General features: G+C 42.1%; 1 protein-coding gene across 1 annotated transcript; it reads left to right on the forward strand.

The window, feature by feature from the left end:
- Positions 1–5,854: 5,854 nt before the first annotated feature.
- LOC110531617 (cytosolic phospholipase A2 gamma) lies at positions 5,855–18,944 on the forward strand. The gene is made up of 14 exons (XM_036989263.1): positions 5,855–5,908; positions 6,313–6,398; positions 6,928–7,035; positions 7,330–7,472; positions 7,706–7,901; positions 8,390–8,495; positions 8,887–9,023; positions 9,067–9,199; positions 11,634–11,816; positions 11,899–12,066; positions 13,744–13,833; positions 14,422–14,573; positions 15,883–16,057; positions 18,354–18,944. The coding sequence occupies exons 2-14, from the start codon at positions 6,372–6,374 to the stop codon at positions 18,536–18,538; spliced, it is 1,803 nt and encodes a 600-aa protein (XP_036845158.1). The 5' UTR covers positions 5,855–5,908; positions 6,313–6,371; the 3' UTR covers positions 18,539–18,944.
- Positions 18,945–20,670: the final 1,726 nt, after the last annotated feature.

The raw sequence follows: 20,670 nt of genomic DNA on the forward strand, positions 1-20,670 counted from the left end.
ATTCAGAGTCAAGGCCGCAACTTTCACTGGGGACGGGGGCTTTTTTTTTTCTCCAAAAACCTGTTGAAGATCTGGTATTTCTATTTCAAATGGTTATGTTATATTTCAGTCTTCTGTGATGTATACAGTGTAGTATTGGGATGCAAACGTAATATTGAACACATCTCAACTCTATATCTGACATGATACAGGTGTCTTCTTTTTTTTAAAGCCCACAACCATGTGTGTGAGGTGTATACTTTTGTTTCAAAGTAGTTACCAAGAAACACTCTGTGTGGCCCTGATTCAGCCCAATGAGGTAAAAGGCTAACTAGATGCTAAAAATCCTCAATCAATTAACCTAATTAACGACCTTAAGTAAAACAACACTGATGAAAAGAGTCCGTAAAAACAAAAGCGAGTTTAATAGAAATTCCCAAATGGCCATAAAAGTCTGGATTTTACCGCAAAAATCACACAAGCTGGATATATGTAGATACAGTGCCTTCAGAAACATTCAGACACCTTGACCTTTGCCACATTTTGTCACGTTACAGCCTTATTTTAAAATGTATTAAATAAATACAAATCCCCAGCAATCTACACCCAATACCTAATAATGACAAAGCAAAAACAGTTTTTTAGGAATAACAGAAATACCATATTTACATAAGTATTCAGACCCTTTGCTATGAGACTAATAATTGAGCTCAGGTGCATCCTGTTTCCATTGATCATCCATGAGATGGAGTCCACCTGTGGTCATTTCAATTGATTGGACATGATTTGGAAAGGCACAAACCTGTCTATATAATATCCCACAGTTGACCGTGTATGTCAGAGCAAAAACAAAGCCATGAGGTTGAAGGAATTGTCCATAGAGCTCTGAGACAGGATTGTGTTGAGACACAGATCTGGGGAAGGGCACCAAAATGTCTCTGCAGCATTGAAGGTCCCCAAGAACACAGTGGCCTCCATCATTCTTAAATGGAAGACGTTTAGAAGACTCTTCCAAGAGCTTACCGCCCGGCCAAACTGAGCAATCGGGGGAGAAGGGCCTTGGTCAGGGAGGTGACCAAGAACCTGATGGTCACTCTGACAGAGCGGTAGAGTTACTCTGTGGAGATGGGAGAACCTTCCAGAAGGACAATCAGGCCTTTATGGTAGAGTGGTCAGACGGAAGCCACTCCTCAGTAAAAGGCACATGACAAACCGCTTAGAGTTTGCCAAAAAGTCAGCTAAAGACTCTCGGACCATGAGAAACAAGATTCTTTGATTGGATGAAACCTAGAGTGAAGTCGTTGGCCTGAATGCCAAGCATCACGTCTGGAGGAAACCTGGCACCATCCCTACGGTGATGCACGGTGGTGGAAGAATCATGCTGTGGGATGTTTTTCAGCAGCAGGGACTGGGAGAATACTCAGGATCGAGGCAAAGATGAACAGAGAAAAGTACAGAGAGATCCTTGATGAAAACCTGCTCCAGAGCTCTCAGGACCTCAGACCAGGGTGAAGGTTCTCCTTCCAACCGTACAACGACCCTAAGCACACAGACAAGACAACGCAGGAGTGGCTTTGGGACAAGTCTATGAGCGGCCCAGCCAAAGGCCGGACATAAACCTGATTGAACATCTCTGGAGAGACTTGAAAAAAGCTGTGCAGCGAAAGAGCTTGAGAGGATCTTCAGAGAAGAATGGGAGAACCTTCCCAAATACAGGTGTGCCAAGCTTGTAACGTCATACCCAAGAAGATACGGGGCTGTAATCACTGCCAACGGTCCTTCAACAAAGTACTGAGTACAGGATCTGAATACTTATGTAAATGTGATATTTCAGTTTTACATTTTTTATAAATTAGCAAACATTTATAAAAAATGCTTTTTGCTTTGTCATTTTGTTTATTGTGTGTTGATTGATGAGCGGATTTTATTTTTTAATAACGTATCAATATATGGAAAAAGTCAACTAGGTCTGAATACTTTCTGAAGTTAATGTGTTCATGATACGTTTAGTGCCTTTAACTCACATTCTTATAGGACTACCAATAAACTGTTTAAAAAAATAAAAGATGGTGCCTAAACAAGAAAACCACTTGAGACGATGTTCATTTCATTCACTGGAGAATCCAAAGAATGTCTATCACTTTTGAGTTATACTTTGCTTTCATACCTTATATTTGTATTTTTCTGTTGAAGCATCTAAGCCCTAAAAAATAGCACCACTCCAGTTTCCCAAGGAAGTGTCACTGATAAGATGGCATTGGCATACGTATTCCCAAACAATTGTTTTTTTTGTTTGTTTCTTTGTGTTGTTTGTAACACATTTTTCAAAACTTATTTTGTACATAATGTTGCCGCTATCGTCTCTTTTGTCCGAAAATAACTTCTGGACATCAGAACTGCGATTACTCACCACGGACAGGCAGAATCCATTTTTCCTCTAACGATTCCAACTAGCCCGACATGAATGATATACTGCTTTCCTGGGAACAGGTCCAGATCCCCCCCCATCTGCATGAAGAGAAGGCAGAGAAAAATGGCCAGAGGGCGGGCTGCCTTCTGAGAATTCGTAGGTGATCGACAAAAAACATAATTCCTTCCATTCTGCCAGCAAACATGTAATCTTTGGAAAATAAAATCGATGACTTACACAGAAGATTAAACTACCAACGGGACATTCAAAACTGTAATATCTTATGCTTCACGGAGTCGTGGCTGAACGATGACATTACAACATTATCAACATACAGGTTATATGATGTACCGGCAGGATAGAACAGTGGCGTCTGGTAAGACAAGGGGCGGCGGACTATGTATTTTTGTAAACAACAGCTGGTGCACGATATCTAAGGAATTTTGGAGCTATTGCTCGCCTGAGGTAGAGTATCTCATGACAAGCTGTTGACCACAATATCTATCTAGAGAGTTTTCATCTGTATTTTTCGTAGCTAAGACCGTATTGAATGAGCTGTATTCACCATAAGGAAACAATAAATTGCTCACCCAGAGGTGGCGCTCCTAGTAACCGGGGACTTTAATGCAGGGAAACTTAAATCCGTTTAACCAAATTTCTGTCAGCATGTTAAATGTGCAACCGGAGGGGAAAAAAACTCTGGACCACCTTTACTCCACACACAGAGACAAATACAATGCTCTCCCTCACCCTCCAGTTGGCAAATCTGACCATAATTCTATCCTCCTGATTCCTGCTTACAAGTAAAAAATTGACAGTTTTAATTAACAGAAAACCTAGGAATGCACTCACTTCCTTGTCTAAAAACCCCAGAGCTAAGTTTCAGTTGGGTCAACCATAGGCTAACGACCTTATGTGTTTACACAGTCCACAACCCATTTGTTTCTGCCTAGTTGGAATGGTGTTCATTAACTTTTTATTACTCCTTGTCCGTGTCACACAATCCCTTCTTCTGAACTCATATTGTCAATCACTTATAAAACAAAGTATAAGTTTACCTAGTTACAATTCTATTTAAAATGAGGATATTGTTTATTCATTTATCCATAATAAATTCAGCAATCGACCCTGAAAATGACTAAACAATTCATACCTACACTAAAAGGAAACTTCAATGATATCCTAGGAATAAGACAAACCAATACACGTATGTACATAATCAACGCCCGTGACTGTTTTAACCTACATCAGAATCATAACACTTCTTATCAGGATTTTCGTTACAATTGTCATTTCAAAACAGTCCATACATTGAAATATGAATAACCTAAATCTCCTAAACATCAAATATTGTCTCGTCTAACATAGGCTCCTCATAATTAAAAGATTCCTCCACTGGACCCGGGGTACGGTATACATCATTCCACTGGTCAGAGCTTAGAATGGGTCCATATTTCACCATCTGAATCGTCATTGATTTCTCCAGAGTCCTGGAAATGATAACTTTCATACACGCAAAAACGTAATTTCTACCCATCTTTAATCCTTACCGTTACTAGTAGCTATGGTATTTAATCACTTACCTATGTGCGTGTTTTCTTTGAATCTGCTATTCACCGTTAATTATTTTAGTTGCTTTTCTGTCTGACTATGTGTGTGTCTCTTTAATGATAATCAGTATGTATTCTCCTTTCTGGAAACCTCATCTATAGAGGACATTACATTTCACCCATATACAATTATAAGCTCATTGTAAACTATAGTTCCTTGGGACTTTCAACGTTAATATCTCATATCTCACTACTCTAGAATTGGCTTCCCTCTCCTCCCCTTAATTAATCTCTTTCAGTATTGAATGGGTTCAGTTATTATGTTCGCCTAGAATTGCCCTGCTTTCTCACCAAGCCTAATTTATCCTCACCTGTTTCAATATATCTATCTGCTACTTTTCATATACAGATAGACTACTAGGTTAAAACTTTATTTAGGTATGTTTATTGAATTAATGGCTATCCTATTTGTACAGAATGACCGTCCCATCTAACAATACTTACTATATCCCACCCTTAAAAAATATTTTGGTTTGCAAGGCCAAGATTGATTAAGTCCTAGTTTACTTTCGGTAGTGCACCTTACCACGAGTCATTTCAGACTCGTTTCCTTCCTATCAATTTTGGTTACACACAAAGTAGAAACCCATTGTATTTGTTCAAAATATTCAAGCAACTATCATTGATTAAATCCAAACTCCTTTAGCACCTTCAATCAACAATATCTTTAAAAAAATCCTCCCAAATTCGAGAATAAAGACTATTTACCTTCGTCCTGTAGACTGGGAAAGCAATACGGGTTCGATTCCGTCACGTTCTCTGTCGACCTAAGATATATATACCGGCCTAAAATTAAACCTCTGCTGGAGGCCAGGACTTTAAATAACGAGTCCAGCCTCGTCCGTGCACGGTTTTCAGCTTTTTCCTTCGGACGACAGAGAAGTTTGTGGAATCCGGCTCGAAGGACCAATTGTTACTGTAATTGAATTATGCCAATGTGCTTTCATCAATTGAAAGCCCTTAATCTATTTTATGTGAATTTGTAAGATTTCTTGTTTGCATAAAAAAAGACGCAGACCAGTCTTTCAATAATAGGTAATAGAATTTATTCTCGGAGCGCGATCCCACTTAAACACGTGCAGCAGTTTATATACAGATCATGACGTCATTTCACTGCTTTAACAGAATCCCCTCCTCTCGACCGGGACAAAGTAAGGTGAAAAGTTAATTCTAACTTACTAACACACTCCCAGATAACTTTTGACCCCTCAACATTATCGATCACCACTGAACTGAAAGTTTTAATTAACAGAAAACCTAGGAATGCACTCACTTCCTTGTCTAAAAACCCCAGAGCTAAGTTTCAGTTGGGTCAACCATAGTCTAACGACCTTATGTGTTTACACAGTCCACAACCCATTTGTTTCTGCCTAGTTGGAATGGTGTTCATTAACTTTTTATTACTCCTTGTCCGTGTCACACAATCCCTTCTTCTGAACTCATATTGTCAATCACTTATAAAACAAAGTATAAGTTGACCTAGTTACAATTCTATTTAAAATGAGGATATTGTTTATTAATTTATCCATAATAAATTCAACAACATGTGACAAATACAATTTGATACTCACCACCATAGAAAAGGGGCATGTTAAGTGTTTCCTGCATTTTTCTATGTAACTGTCAACCTTAAGGGTGTGTGTGTGTGTGTGTGTGTGTGTGTGTTTGTGTGTGTGTGTGTGTGTGTGTGTGTGTGTGTGTGTGTGTGTGTGTGTGTGTGTGTGTGTGTGTGTGTGTGTGTGTGTGCGAGTGTGTGTGTGTGTGTGCGTGTGTGTGTGTGTGTGTGTGTGTGTGTGTGTGTGTAACTGGGCCTATATAAGATGACAGAGGACGGGACTAGAATGTGGAGATCAACTGGAGGTGAAGATTAAGACTGGACTAGTCTGTTAAACTACACTATACATCTCTGGTAAGACTTCTCTGTCTAAACACTGCATGTAGCGTTTGTGTATTTTATTGTTGAGATATGTTACATTGTTCATGTTGTAATGGCCTTTGTGACAATCTGTCTTTGTAAAAAGTGCTGAATAAATAAATGTTGTTGATTGTTGTGTAATAGAATGATGCAGGTGACCTTTATTTAAATCTGTATATTCTTTGGCATCTAGTTTTGCAGTCAGATTGATAGACGTGTTTAGGACACAAAAACTATTATAGAATATCGTTGGGTTTCAACTGAGCCCTATTTCTCCTTAGACCCAAATGTGATCATTTAGAGAGTAATTGACTATCACAGTACTGTTATTAGTATTATACTATTTCTTTAAACCAAATAACATCTTATTGAGAGTTTTCTGACCCTATGACATGCAGAAAAACCAAGGGATTGGTTTGTGTTTAAAGGATCTGTTTTAGTGGACTCAGAGAGAACAATGTTGAAACAAACAGATACTCCTGAGGTAAGAAACTCATCATCACAATATAGTAGGACATTTGTCTGAAATAAACCACACAATATTATGTTTGGTTCTCGTCAAATACTTTGCTACCGCATTGCTGATATCGCTCAAATATACATTGAACACAACCCCTTTCTGTTGCTGTCAATACTAAACTCACCAAATTAAATCATAATGAAAGGAAACTTACTTCATTATGTTGATGTTAACACAATATAACGATGACATTTGTCTGCAACATACCAAACTGTACTGTAATACATATATATGAATATGCATCCAGAATTAAGTAATATAATATACTTTCCTGACTAAGTGAGAGTATAATATGTCAGAATTATGTTTTATTTATCTTACAATAACTTTTAATGAAATGCCATGTTACTTTAGAAGTGTTATGGCTCAATTAAAGACATTGAATAACATATTTTTTTCTTACCTATCAACACTTCAGTTCACCAAACTATATCATTATGAAATAATATCCTGTACACATACATTTTTCTGTCTCTTTCGTTCATTCTGTCAGACTGTGCGTCTGTCTGACTCCATCAATGATGAAGAGATAAAGTATGTGAAGGAGAGGAAGACTCTGATTAAGAAGTGGCTGAAAAGTCTGGATATCTACTGTGAACTAGTAGGTACTCTAATTTCCTCTTTCTTTTGATCATTCTCTCTCTCGTGCAAGCTCTCATTCTCTCTCTCACTCCACATCCATCTACATAGGGATCCCCCCCTCATGTCTCCAGCTACCTGTTAGCCCAGCCCCCCCCCCTTCTCTCTTATATAATGTATGATGGGACACTGATGTGAAATTCTCTAGATTTGATCTCTCTGTCTCTCTCTGTGTCTCTGTGTCTCTGTGTCTCTCTCTCTCTCACTGTGTCTCTCCGCCTGTGTCTCTCTCTGTCTCTCTCTCCCCATCTCTCAGGAGGATGTTCCTAACATAGCGTTGCTGGGGTCAGGTGGAGGAGAGAGGGCAGCAGTGGGCATGCTGGGATCTCTGCATCAGCTGAAAAAGGACGACATGCTGGGCAGCCTCCTCTATATGTGTGGGGTGTCAGGCACCACCTGGTACACACACACACACACATGCACACACACACACTTATTTACTATTATTCTTAGTGGTAAAGTTCATTTTGAATGTGCTGAAATAAATGAGGTATCTCTCTCTCCCTCGTCCACACATCGCTCTCTCTCACACACACACACACACACACACACACACACACACACACACACACACACACACACACACACACACACACACACACACACACACACACACACACACACACACACAGGTGCATGTCATCCCTGTACAGCGATCCAGATTGGTCGCTGAATAATCGTTGTGTTGAGGTGATAAAGAAGATGAAGGGTCCTATGGTGGATTTGAAGAAGGTTGTGGACTGGCTGATAATGCGGGAAGACAGCGACCAGGACTTCAGCCTCACTGACTTCTGGGGCGTCTTCACTGCCTGCTATTTCATGAATGAGGTTAGTGTATGGTTTATGTGTGTGTGTTTGCATGTGTGTCTGTGTCTGTCTGTTTGCCTGTATGTATCTTTCTCTGCCTCTGTTGAGCTGATTATCTCTCCCCTTGTCACGCCCTGACCATAGAGAGCACTCAGGGTCCTCTATGGTGCGAAAGGTCAGAGCGTGACTAGGTTTTTTTTTTCTAGTATTGTTATTTCTATAATGGTGTAGGTGTATGGTTCCCAGTTAGAGGCAGCTGATTATCGTTGTCTCTAATTGGGGATCATACTTAAGTTGTCCATTGTTCCCACCTGCGTTGTGGGATACTGTTTTCAGTTAGTGCCAAAGTGCACTCTGTACTGGATGTTTGTTCATTCTTTGATATTTTTGTTAAGTTTCACTTTGAAATAAAGTATGTGGAACTATACACACGCTGAGCCTTGGTCCACTCCTTTCGACGAATGTGACATCCCTGTCTCTTCCCCCTTTTTCTCTCTCTCTTGTATCAGATGGACACTCGCCGTCTCTCTGAAGATGCTCACAGGGACAGCACCAACCCCTACCCCATCTACAACGCCATAGAACTGGACTGCTACAGACAGCATTGCACTAAAGGTGACACTTATGCAGCATTCACGCAAACTCAGAATATCAGAACTTCTGAGATAAAATCAATTCCCATATAGGTTCCTACCGGTTGATTCTGATACTTTCAGAATGGAAAACTTGGGTGTCATCTTTATATAATGAGTTCCGAGTGCACTGTGAATGCAGCATCAATCAATGAAATGGAGTTGTATAGCGCTTTTGTCTCAATTGTCTCAAAGAGTTTTAGAACCAGAACAATACAACAATACAAACAATGAATACAACATGAACAAACACTCTACTGTAGACACCCCAAAACCAAGCCAGACATTAGTCTATGTAGATTATCTATTCATTATTAATTAATAGAGAATAGGGTGTCATTTCAGACAATTCTCCCCCACTGTTTTAACTGTAGGGGTGTGGTTTGAGATGACCCCCCACGAGAGCGGCTTCTCCGGATTGGGCGCTTTCGTCCCCACTTCCTGTCTCAGGAGCCGGTTTAAAGGCAGGACTCTGATAGAGAAGAGGAAGGAAATGGACATGGTTCTGCTTCAAGGTGGGGAACGCACACACACATGCGCACACACACACATGCACAAGCAAACGTGCACACACACATCAATTTATTGTTGTTTGTTGTTGCTGGGCAGGTATCTGTGGGAGTGCCTTTGCAGACACAAAAGAGAACATTGCTGAGGTAGCAAAAAAAATCTGGGGCTTATTTGAAGGTAAGCCACAGTGCATCGCGTTAGTTAGTCTGCAAGGCAAGTGTGTAGAATTGTAAGTTGTATTTCAGATCATTGAAACAACATTCCCTTTGAGTTCAGTTGTGGAAAATAATGTTTCTATTTTAATTTTTACCATATCTTTAGGTGACAAAAATGTCTTAAAAACAGAATAACTAATACTAAGGTAGTCTTTCACCCCTCCCCTTACCCCACCCATCCAGATAATAAAACACCCATCAAAGACAACGATAGAGAGACAAAATAAAAAAGATAAGTCGATAAGAAAGAATACAACACAAAGAAACAACAATGAAGAGAATCCCCTTCAATCAAAAATAAATACAAAAAATGTAAACAATACTCCAAAACAATACTAGACAATAAACTACAGGACAATAGTAGACAATAAACTACAGGACAATACTAGACAGTAAACTACAGGACAATACTAGACAATAAACTACATGACAATACTAGACAATAAACTACAGGACAATACTAGACAATAACCTACAGGACAATACTAGACAATAAACTACAGGACAATACTAGACCATAAACTACAGGACAATACTAGACAATAATCTACAGGACAATACTAGACAATAAACTACAGGACAATACTAGACAATAAACTACAGGACAATACTAGACCATAAACTACAGGACAATACTAGAAAATAATCTACAGGACAATACTAGACAATAATCTACAGGACAATACTAGACCATAAACTACAGGACAATACTAGACAATAAAATACAGGACAATACTAGACAATAACCTACAGGACAATACTAGACAATAAACTAGATAATCTACAGGACAATACTAGACAATACTAGACAATAAACTACAGGACAGTACTAGACAATAAACTACAGGACAATACTAGACAATAAACTACAGGACACTACTAGACAATAACCTACAGGACAATACTAGACAATACTAGACAATAAACTACAGGACAATACTAGACAATAAACTACAGGACACTACTAGACAATAACCTACAGGACAATACTAGACAATACTAGACAATAAACTACAGGACAATACTAGACAATAAACTACAGGACACTACTAGACAATAACCTACAGGACAATACTAGACAATACTAGACAATAAACTACAGGACACTACTAGACAATAACCTACAGGACAATACTAGACAATACTAGACAATAAACTACAGGACAATACTAGACAATAAACTACAGGACAATACTAGACAATAACCTACAGGACAATACTAGACAATAACCTACAGGACAATACTAGACAATAAACTAGATAATCTACAGGACAATACTAGACAATACTAGACAATAAACTACAGGACAGTACTAGACAATAAACTACAGGACAGTACTAGACAATAAACTACAGGATAATCAACTTCAGGACAATATCAGACAATAAACTGCAGGACAAAACTAGACAATAAACTACAGGACAATACTAGACAATAAACTACAGGACAGTACTAGACAATAAACTACAGGATAATAAACTTCAGGACAATATCAGACAATAAACTACAGGATAGTACTAGACAATAAACTACAGGACAATACTAGACAATAATCTACAGGACAGTACTAGACAATAAACTACAGGATAATAAACTTCAGGACAATATCAGACAATAAACTACAGGATAGTACTAGACATTAAACTACTGGACAATACTAGACAATAAACTACAGGACAGTACTATACAATAAACTACAGGACAATACTAGACATTGAATTGCAGGACAATTGTCCTGTAGACAGTAGACAGTAAATTACAGGACAATAGCAGACAATAAACTATAGGACAAGAGTAGACAACAAACTACAGGACAATAAACTACAGGACACTAGTAGACAATAAACTAAAGGACAATACTAGACAATAAACTACAGGACAATAGTAGACAAACTACAAGACAATAGTAGACAATAAACTATAGGACATTAGTAGACAATTAACTACAGGACAACAAACTACATGACACTACTAGACCATAATCTACAGGACAATACTAGACAATAAACTACAGGACAGTTGTAGACAATACATTTGACTCCGTTCCACCTACTCCATTCCAGCCAATACAATGATCCGTTACAGCTCCTCCCACCAGCCTCCTCCGGTCCATTTATCTCCCCACACTCAGGCAGTCGGATGGTTAAAAAAACTGCTTACTGTGTTGGGGACTGTCTGTGTGGGGAGATAAATGGACTAGAGGAGGCTGGTGGGAGGAGCTGTAGGAGGTCAGGCTCATTGTCATGGCTGAAATAGAATAGGCCAAGAGGACATCCTCATGGTCCGAGGGCGACACATGAGTTTTACATGTCTCTACCAGGGCTACTTATCATGAGAGGAGGTTGTGTTTCCAAATCATCTCTGCTACACGTGACCAACCTGTTCTGTTCTGCAGGGCACGAGAGCATGATGTTGAAAGAGAACATGAATATGGTTGAGAGAAGCGGGAAGGTAAAGGTGTGTGAGTGTGTGCCCTCCCGAGTGGTGAGGTGTGTGTCTGAGCTGATCAAGTATGCTGAGGACCCAGATCCACTGAAGACATGGAAAGTCATCACCCCACTGAGACAACTACTGGAAGGTAAGACACACACTTATACACACACATGTGCACAAAGACACCATAATCATGACCCCAGTGATAATGTGTATAATGACTCTAGGTATTGTGAGCAGTAAGGGTGAGATGCTGTGGAACATGGACTCTGAGAGCTGGAAGAGAACCAGCCTGGTGGAGAGAAAGAAGTTCATAGAGACAGTCAGTCTGGAGCTCATCCTCTCCTCAGACAGCTGGGCAAAAGACTGGAAGGACAAACGCTGCCCCTGCATCGGTAACAAAGGCATTATATTACTCCAACCCCAGGTTAGCCCGTTGAACTACAGCCTGCACTCTGAGATATAAAAAGGTTATTTGGCTGTCCGTGTGGGAGAGCACTTTGAAGAACCTTTATGGGTTTCATGTACTGTTGAACCCCATTAGGTTCCATTTATAACCTTCTCTGAAAAAGGCTCTACGTGGAACCAAAAAGGGTTCCAAAAGGATTCTTTGGTTGTCCATGTGGGAGAACACTTGAACCTTTATGGGTTTCATGTACTGTCGAACCCCATTAGGTTCCATTTATAACCTTCTGTGGAAAAGGCTCTACATGTAACGAAAAAGGGTTCCACATGGAACCCAAAAGGGTTATTAAAGGGTTCTCCCACAGAGACAACTGAAGAACCCTTTATAGGTAGGTAGCACTATGTAGTACTTTTATATTTAGAGGCATTAGACCCTACACCTGCACAGGTAACACTAACTTCCACAGCACCACTTCTATTACCTGACTTTGGCTTCATGACTCAAGATCATGTTAGGTTACTGACCTGATGCCTTGGAGCTGAGTTTTTTACAGACGATTTGGGGACCTGGATGTAAAATGCAGTATGGTTATGTGGTAATATGGTCTTAGTGTAAGAGAGTTTATGGCATTAGGTAGTTATAAACAGTGGACATCTGTATCTAGTACAGCTCCAATAGGGGAGGCTGGTGGGGGGAGAAATCAGAGGACAGGTTATTGTAATGCTTGGGAATGGCATCATGAACGGCATTAAACACATATCAAACACGAGTTTGGTACGATTTCGCAATCCGTTCCATCCGTTACAGTGAACCTATTTGAAGACAATGATTTACTGCTGTGCCTCAGAGCTTTGCTAAAATCTGTGGAGAAAAGAAACCTCTGAAAATCACCCCTTGCTATTTTTTGCTGACCAGCAGATGTGTTCACTAATGTGCATTGTGAATGGATAAGGAAGCTCAGAGTAATGAACCTATTCTCAACACATTTGGCTGGAAAGCCTCAATGCTTAAGGAAGCTTAGTTTCCCCATCACTAATCCTAACCACTCCAAGTTAAAGGGTGGCTGAACTTCCTGATTTGGCCTAGTTTTAGAGTTGGTTCATTAAGAAATGCTAGCTGCCACGACTGAATTCAAACTGAGTTGGTTTCGGGGTGTGAATTGATGTGGGTGTGTGATCGCAGATGGGAAGAGTTAGCCAAATTACTTCACCAAGTATTGTGGTGTGTGGCCGTGGCAAAATAGATTTGACTTAGGGACAGTCAATAAATTTAAAAGAGGCAATTACACACCTTTCAGTTCTCAACAAAGGCTTTATATGTTTAAATTGAATTTCTACAATTTATGAGGTTTGAGGTTTTTAAGTCATTGAAATTGACCGATGGTCTCTAACTAGCCCTATAGGAATATCCAAAATCAAACCACATTTACCACTGCCATTACTATTTGGTCACGTGCAGCTGCACTCCGAATTGATGATTACTTGTGTGCTGCCAGCTCGTTACAGCATGCACGTTTTGCTATGAGACCGTGTTGTACTGTCACGTTCCCAAACTCTCTCATCATAATGACATGAGATAAATGTTTATTCTCTTGTCTTCTCCAGAAAGGGAGAACTGAGATCATTTTTTACCAGTTAAGAATAATTGAAATTGGTGCCTCCCCCAGATTCAATCTTTTGGATTGTACTGATCTTTTTCCTTCTGCTCATTGAATGGAAATGGGGAACCACATCCAACTTCCTCTTCAAGATCAAAGGTACAGTAACATCAGAGCTCTTCCTAACATGATAGCATAACTAGCATCAGTCATCAGGATCTTATGTTTCCCTCCAAAATATAAACTTTCTTGGTTCTCTACTCTCGCGCTCTCTCTCTACCCCTCCCCCGCTCTCGATACCCCCCTCCGCTCTCTCTCTCTACCCCCTTCTCGCTTGCTTTCCTTCTCTACCCTCCCCCGCTCTACCCCCCCGCTATCTCTACCCTCCCCTGCTCTCTCGCTCGCTCTCTCTACACCTCCCCCGCTCACTCTCTCTCTCCCTCCCCCGCTCGCTCTCTCTCTCTACCCCCCCTGCTCGCTCTCTCTACCCCCTGCTCGCTCGCTCTCTCTACCCTCCCCCGCTCACCCTCTCTACCCTTCCCTGCTCGCCCTCTCTACCCTCCCCCGCTCGCTCGCCCTCTCAACCTTCCCCCGCTTGCTCTACCCTCCCTCCCCCGCTCGCTTTCTAACCTCCCTCCCCCGCTCGCTCTCTCTCTGTACCCGCTCACTCGCTCTCTATCCCCCTGTCTCGCTCTATGCCCCCTCACTCTCTACCCCTCCTTTCGCTCTACCTCTCCATCTCCCCAGATGCTAGAGTTCCGGAGAGCATGGCATCCAATGAGAAGATTCACCTGGTAGACGCTGCGTTAAAGATCAACTCTCCCTACCCCCCCGTCCTGCGTACTTCGAGGAAGGTCGACCTCATCATCTCCTTGGACTTCAGCGAAGACCCATTTGAGGCAAACACACACACACATTTATTCCTATTCAAGCCTTTCAGAAGAATATGAAGTGCCTAGGTAGTAGTGACCCTCTCTCTCCCCCATCTAGTGTGCTCTTTAGGTAGATGTGACTCTCTCTCTTGTGTGCTCTCTAGGTAGTAGTGACCCTGTCTCTCTCTCTCACACACACTCTCTAGGTAGTAGTGACCCTATCTCTCTCTCCCCCCTCTCTTGTGTGCTCTCTTGGTAGTAGTGACCCTCTCTCTCTCTCCCCTCTCTTGTGTGCTCTCTAGGTAGTAGTGACCCTCTCTCTCTCTCTCTCACACACACTCTCTAGGTAGTAGTGACCCTATCTCTCTCTCCCCCCTCTCTTGTGTGCTCTCTAGGTAGTAGTGACCCTCTCTCTCTCTCCCCTCTCTTGTGTGCTCTCTAGGTAGTAGTGACCCTCTCTCTCTCTCTCACACACACTCTCTAGGTAGTAGTGACCCTATCTCTCTCTCCCCCCTCTCTTGTGTGCTCTCTCGGTAGTAGTGACCCTATCTCTCTCTCCCCCCTCTCTTGTGTGCTCTCTAGGTAGTAGTGACCCTCTCTCTCTCTCTCTCTCACACACACTCTCTCGGTAGTAGTGACCCTATCTCTCTCTCCCCCCTCTCTTGTGTGCTCTCTCGGTAGTAGTGACCCTCTCTCTCTCTCCCCTCTCTTGCTCACTCTCTAGGTAGTAGTGACCCTATCTCTCTCTTGTGTGCTCTCTAAGTAGTAGTGACCCTATCTCTCTCTCCCCCATCTCTTGTGTGCTCTCTAAGTAGTAGTGACCCTCTCTCTCTCTCCCCTCTCTTGCTCACTCTCTAGGTAGTAGTGACCCTATCTCTCTCTTGTGTGCTCTCTAAGTAGTAGTGACCCTATCTCTCTCTCCCCCCTCTCTTGTGTGCTCTCTAAGTAGTAGTGACTCTCTCTCTCTCCCCCCTCTGTTGCTCACTCTAGGTAGTAGTGACCCGCTCGCTCTCTCTCGCTCACTCTCTAGGGAGTAGTGACTAGGGCACGTGTCAAACTCATTCCATGGAGGGAGTGTCTGTGGGTTTTCGCTCCACCCTTGTACTAGATTGATGAATGGTCACTAATTAGTAAGGAAGTCCCCTCACCTGGTTGTCTAGGTCTTCATTGAAAAACCAAAAACCTGCAGCCACTCGGCCCTCCCTGGACTGAGTGACACTCCTGGCCTAGGGAGTAGGGCCTAGTGAGAAGGAAGTAGTGCCTAGGAATTAGGGAATAAGGGCTGGTTTGGAGAAGGACATTGATATAACCATACTAGTGATCCTGCTCCTCACAGACGGTGTTTAGTGCCAAAAAGTATGCGGATGAGCTGAAGCTTCCCTTTCCCCCAGTGAATGAGGATATAAGGAAGGAGAAAGACCATCCTCAGGACTGCTACGTTTTTGAGGGGCGACGCCCTGAAGAGCCCACCATCATGCACATGCCCCTGTTCAACCTGCGGAACTGCCATGGTGTGTGGTAGTCATCATAGTAGTCAGTGTCTCTGTCTGTTATACTTGTCTCTCTGACTACACCCTTTTCTGACTTAGTTTTTCTCTGTGTCATGTCTTTTTCCTGTATATCTGCACCAACTGTCTGCTTTTTATGATGGCATTAGTATTGTTTATCAGGAGCCACATTTGCTACAGCTACTCTTCCTGGGGTTCACACAAAACACAATGGTAAATCTAAACAAACTTAAAGATACCAAAAACAATTTAGTCCAATGTTGCTAAATATCACATGGCTGTCCATGGTAATCATTTCTGTGTGTGTCTGTGTGAACAAGTAAAATGGAAAATGTTGACTCACCCTACTTGTAGACTAGTTGAACACCAATGCCATCCTCCTCTCTTTCATGTAGACAAAACGATCTATGGCTTTTAGTTTTTGTTGTCATAGGCTATCTAGCTAAACTTCTTGCTTGCCTAACTTCCTTGCATGGGCAACCATGACCCAGCTAAATTAGCTAGCTAGTTGACATGAGACTACTAGACTACATATAGACCCTACAGATGCGCGTGACTCTTGGCGGCAGTGCGTAGCCGATCGCCATCTTCACCCATTAAACAGCATAGATTTGTTTTTATTAATTCTAAACAAAACAACTTTTTGAGGTTCTCATATGCTTACAATGATGTTTTGATTCTTGCTTGAACAGTTGCTAGGATTATATTTGGTTGTGATCTTTGAAAAATAACTATTTTCGATACAGCAGTTATCTAGAATGCTAACGATCATTGAAATAGCAGGACATTCATACAAACCTTAAAATCCAATTATAATCCAAAAGTAGTGTGAAATGCACTCATAAGCAACATGTAGAGGCTTTTCTTGCTGGCGTTCTATAAGAACTCCCCCTTGTTCTGACACCAGGTTGCATACCTCACCCTCGTGTGGGAATGTTTGTAAACACAGAAACAAGTCTATTGAACCTCAATCATGTCAAGCCAGTGGCACAACATATTAATTTATGGTGACATCAGAATTGGCATCATAATCCTTGGCCTGTAGAGAGAATTAAGTCAAAACCCCATCTCCATCCATGGCTTAGGAAAGGGACGATTTAGCAAGCAAGCTACTGCAGGACATCAACACAAGCAGTTTTTCTGAAAACAAAGTTTTGCTTAGGAAAGGATTTGATTAGTGTAAATCCAAACTGGCCTCCCTTGGGGTGAGTTTTGCTGCACTAGGATAACCCACAGTTGAGATCAGCTCGATGCTGATAGGATAATTATTTAAAACAATGCTGATAGGATAATTATTTAAAACAATGATAAAGGGAAGTCCAAAATGCTTGCTGGCATCACTCAATCAAATGCTACTGCTGCAACATGTTATACTCTTTGGGTCCAGGCAGCATCAGATGCATGAGCTACACATACTGACACAGAGGGGCGCTGTTTCCCTCCCTCAGATGATTTTTCCGGTGAGATTCAGCCACTTACGAAGTGACCTGAAAAGTATAAAAACACAGAAGCTGTGTTCGAATACCCATACTAACATACTGTATACTACATACTTAACGTGTATATACTATTAGTTTACAGTATGCTAAATAAAACTAACGAGATCCTTTCAGTTGAGTGTACTAGCGCTTCGCATGTCTACCAGAAGTTGATGCTGTTGCTATGCAACCGCTTGTTAGCTTGTTAGCATAACAAATTACTAGCTAGACTTTGGGTTTGTTCGTAAATTCAATCGGGAGTGTCAGGGAGTTGTCAGCTTGTCCGTTCGTAAATTCAGAGCGTTTCGCTCTCAGAACACTTTAATTAAGCTTCTTTGCCAACGTTTACTGACACCGGCTACATACAATGGGTGTTGAGCGTTTGTAAATGTATTTATTCTGTGCTCTGGCATTGTCAGATGAGAGTGCTCAGAAATCGGAGTAGATAGCCAGAGTGAATTTACGAACACACCTGCAACACTATACCACTTAGCTAAGCTTTTGAATGACGTGAATAATCAAGTCAATAAACATTGGGCAGTTAGTGAATATACTGGATGTTTGATGTATTAGTAGCCAACTAACATTACAGTGGGTAGCTGACATACCTGTTACATAGTGCTGTAATTATATGCTATTTGGTTTTTATAGCGTAGCTAACAAAATATAACTTTTTTGAAAGGTCATGACTTTATTACATTGCTGAACATTTTCTTAAGGACACACCTCAAATATGTCCACCCCTCCCATATGTCCACCCCTCCCATCTGAGCACAAGCCAGCTGATGTAAGGCATGTACATTGTTCTGTTCTCTTCCTAGACGAGAAAGGGATTAAGAAGGAGAGGGAGAATTACAAAACATTCCAGCTTCACTACGGTGCGCCGGAGATCGACCACCTCCTGGAGAAGGCCCAGGACAACATGAGGAACAACAGAGACAGGATCCTGGGACAGATCATTATGGCCATCCAACGCAGAAAGAAGCGCATGTCAGTGGCTCAATAGTTTTTATCAGTGGTGGAAAGTATCTGTACTTTACTATTAATACTTGACAACTTTTACTTCACGACATTACTAAAGAAGATAATATACTTTTTACTCCATACATTTTCTCTGACTGCCGAAATTGGCTTGTTACATTTTGAATGCCTATCAGAACAGAAAAAGTCTAATTCATGCACTTATCAAGAGGACATTCTTGTTCCTCCCTACTGCCTCTGATCTGGCAGCCTGATTAGAAGCACCTGCTGTGCATCAGTTGCTCACCTGTGTTCCCTACAAATGCTGTCTTGAATCAAAAGGATTTGTACCTACACACTGGAGAAAGTTGCAGCGTCTGTGTATGTTATCCCTAATGCAGTGAAAATAATAAAAATAATATAAAAAATTAACTAAGCTTTTTGAGACATCTTTTTGAGTTCGGACACATCACACTCTTTGTCTGCTTCTGAGAGAGTGTGATTGTCCCCTTTTTGATTAGGACTCACTAAACACATCCATTGTTTGATGTCTGAGTGTTGGCGTGTGCCCCTGGCTATCTGTGAAAAATAAAATGGTGCCGTCTGGGTTGCTTAATATAAGGAATATGAAATTGTTTATCCTTTTGATACTGTTCCTGGAGAGCCTCCCTCCTGTAGGTTTTTGCTCCAGACCTTGTTCCTGGGATTGGAGTGAAAACCTACAGGAGGGTAGCACTTAAGGAACAGAGTCGGAGAGCCCAGGTCTATATGCTTCGGACACATAGACTATTCTTGTTCTCATAGACTAGGGGTATTCAACTCTTACCCTACGAGGTCCGGACCCTGCTGGTTTTCTTTTCTAACTGACCATTAATTGCACCCACCTGGTGTCTCAGGTCTCAATCAGTTCCTGATTAGAGGGTACAACGAAAGCAAACGCAGTGATACTGGCTTCGAGGTCCAGAGTTGAGTTTGAGGGTCATAGACTAATGACTTGTTGACCTTTTAGACTGCATATGCATAACTAAATGTGAATATGCATGAAGGTCTATAGGCCTATATGTATATGTATGGGCCTGCATATGTATAGGCCTATACCGGTAGGGCTACATATAGGTGGATAGGCCTACTACATACACTGCATACTGCACATTGGAGTATAGCCTGCATCTCACGTCTCATTTCCTCAACCAGTGCAGCAGCATACTGTGGACACACACACACCTCATTACGGACCTCCTGCAGGTACTAATGATCACACTCACTTCCCCTTGTTTCTATTTGGATGTATGGGTCCGTGAGGTAGGGGGCTCCAATTGTTTTTTGCCGGAAACCGACTACTGCTGATACCCCACTGGAGGGGACACAGTGGTTAGTGGTACCCCCTGGAGGAGAGACAGGGCACTAGGGTCAGTCACTAGAGGGGACATGGTGGTTAGTGGTATATCATGGAGGAGAGACAGGGCACTAGGGTCAGTCCCTAGAGGGGACACGGTGGTTAGTGGAACCCCCTGGAGGAGAGACAGGGCACTAGGGTCAGTCACTAGAGGGGACATGGTGGTTAGTGGTATATCATGGAGGAGAGACAGGGCACTAGGGTCAGTCCCTAGAGGGGACACGGTGGTTAGTGGAACCCCCTGGAGGAGAGACAGGGCACTAGGGTCAGTCACTAGAGGGGACATGGTGGTTAGTGGTACATCCTGGAGGAGAGACATGGCACTAGGGTCAGTCACTAGAGGGGACACGGTGGTTAGTGGAACCCCCTAGAGGAGAGACAGGGCACTAGGGTCAGTCACTAGAGGGGACACGGTGGTTAGTGGAACCCCCTGGAGGAGAGACAGGGCACTAGGGTCAGTCACTAGAGGGGACACGGTGGTTAGTGGAACCCCCTGGAGGAGAGACAGGGCACTAGGGTCAGTCACTAGAGGGGACATGGTGGTTAGTGGTACATCCTGGAGGAGAGACATGGCACTAGGGTCAGTCACTAGAGGGGACACGGTGGTTAGTGGAACCCCCTAGAGGAGAGACAGGGCACTAGGGTCAGTCACTAGAGGGGAAACGGTGGTTAGTGGTACCCCGGAGAGACAGGGCACGTCACTAGAGGGGACACCGTGGTTAGTGGAACCCCCTGGAGGAGAGACAGGGCACTAGGGTCAGTCACTAGAGGGGACACAGTGA

This window comes from Oncorhynchus mykiss, chromosome 9 (genome assembly GCF_013265735.2).
Source record: "Oncorhynchus mykiss isolate Arlee chromosome 9, USDA_OmykA_1.1, whole genome shotgun sequence".
NCBI classification, from domain to species: domain Eukaryota; kingdom Metazoa; phylum Chordata; class Actinopteri; order Salmoniformes; family Salmonidae; genus Oncorhynchus; species Oncorhynchus mykiss.

Coding starts and splice junctions, on each gene's coding strand:
- LOC110531617 (XM_036989263.1), top strand. CDS start 6,372: ATGTTGAAACAAACAGATACTCCTGAG. Junction 9,024..9,066: donor AAATGGACATGGTTCTGCTT/CAAGGTGGGGAA, acceptor ACACACACATGC/ACAAGCAAACGTGCACACAC. Junction 14,574..15,882: donor TCAGCGAAGACCCATTTGAG/GCAAACACACAC, acceptor TGCTCCTCACAG/ACGGTGTTTAGTGCCAAAAA.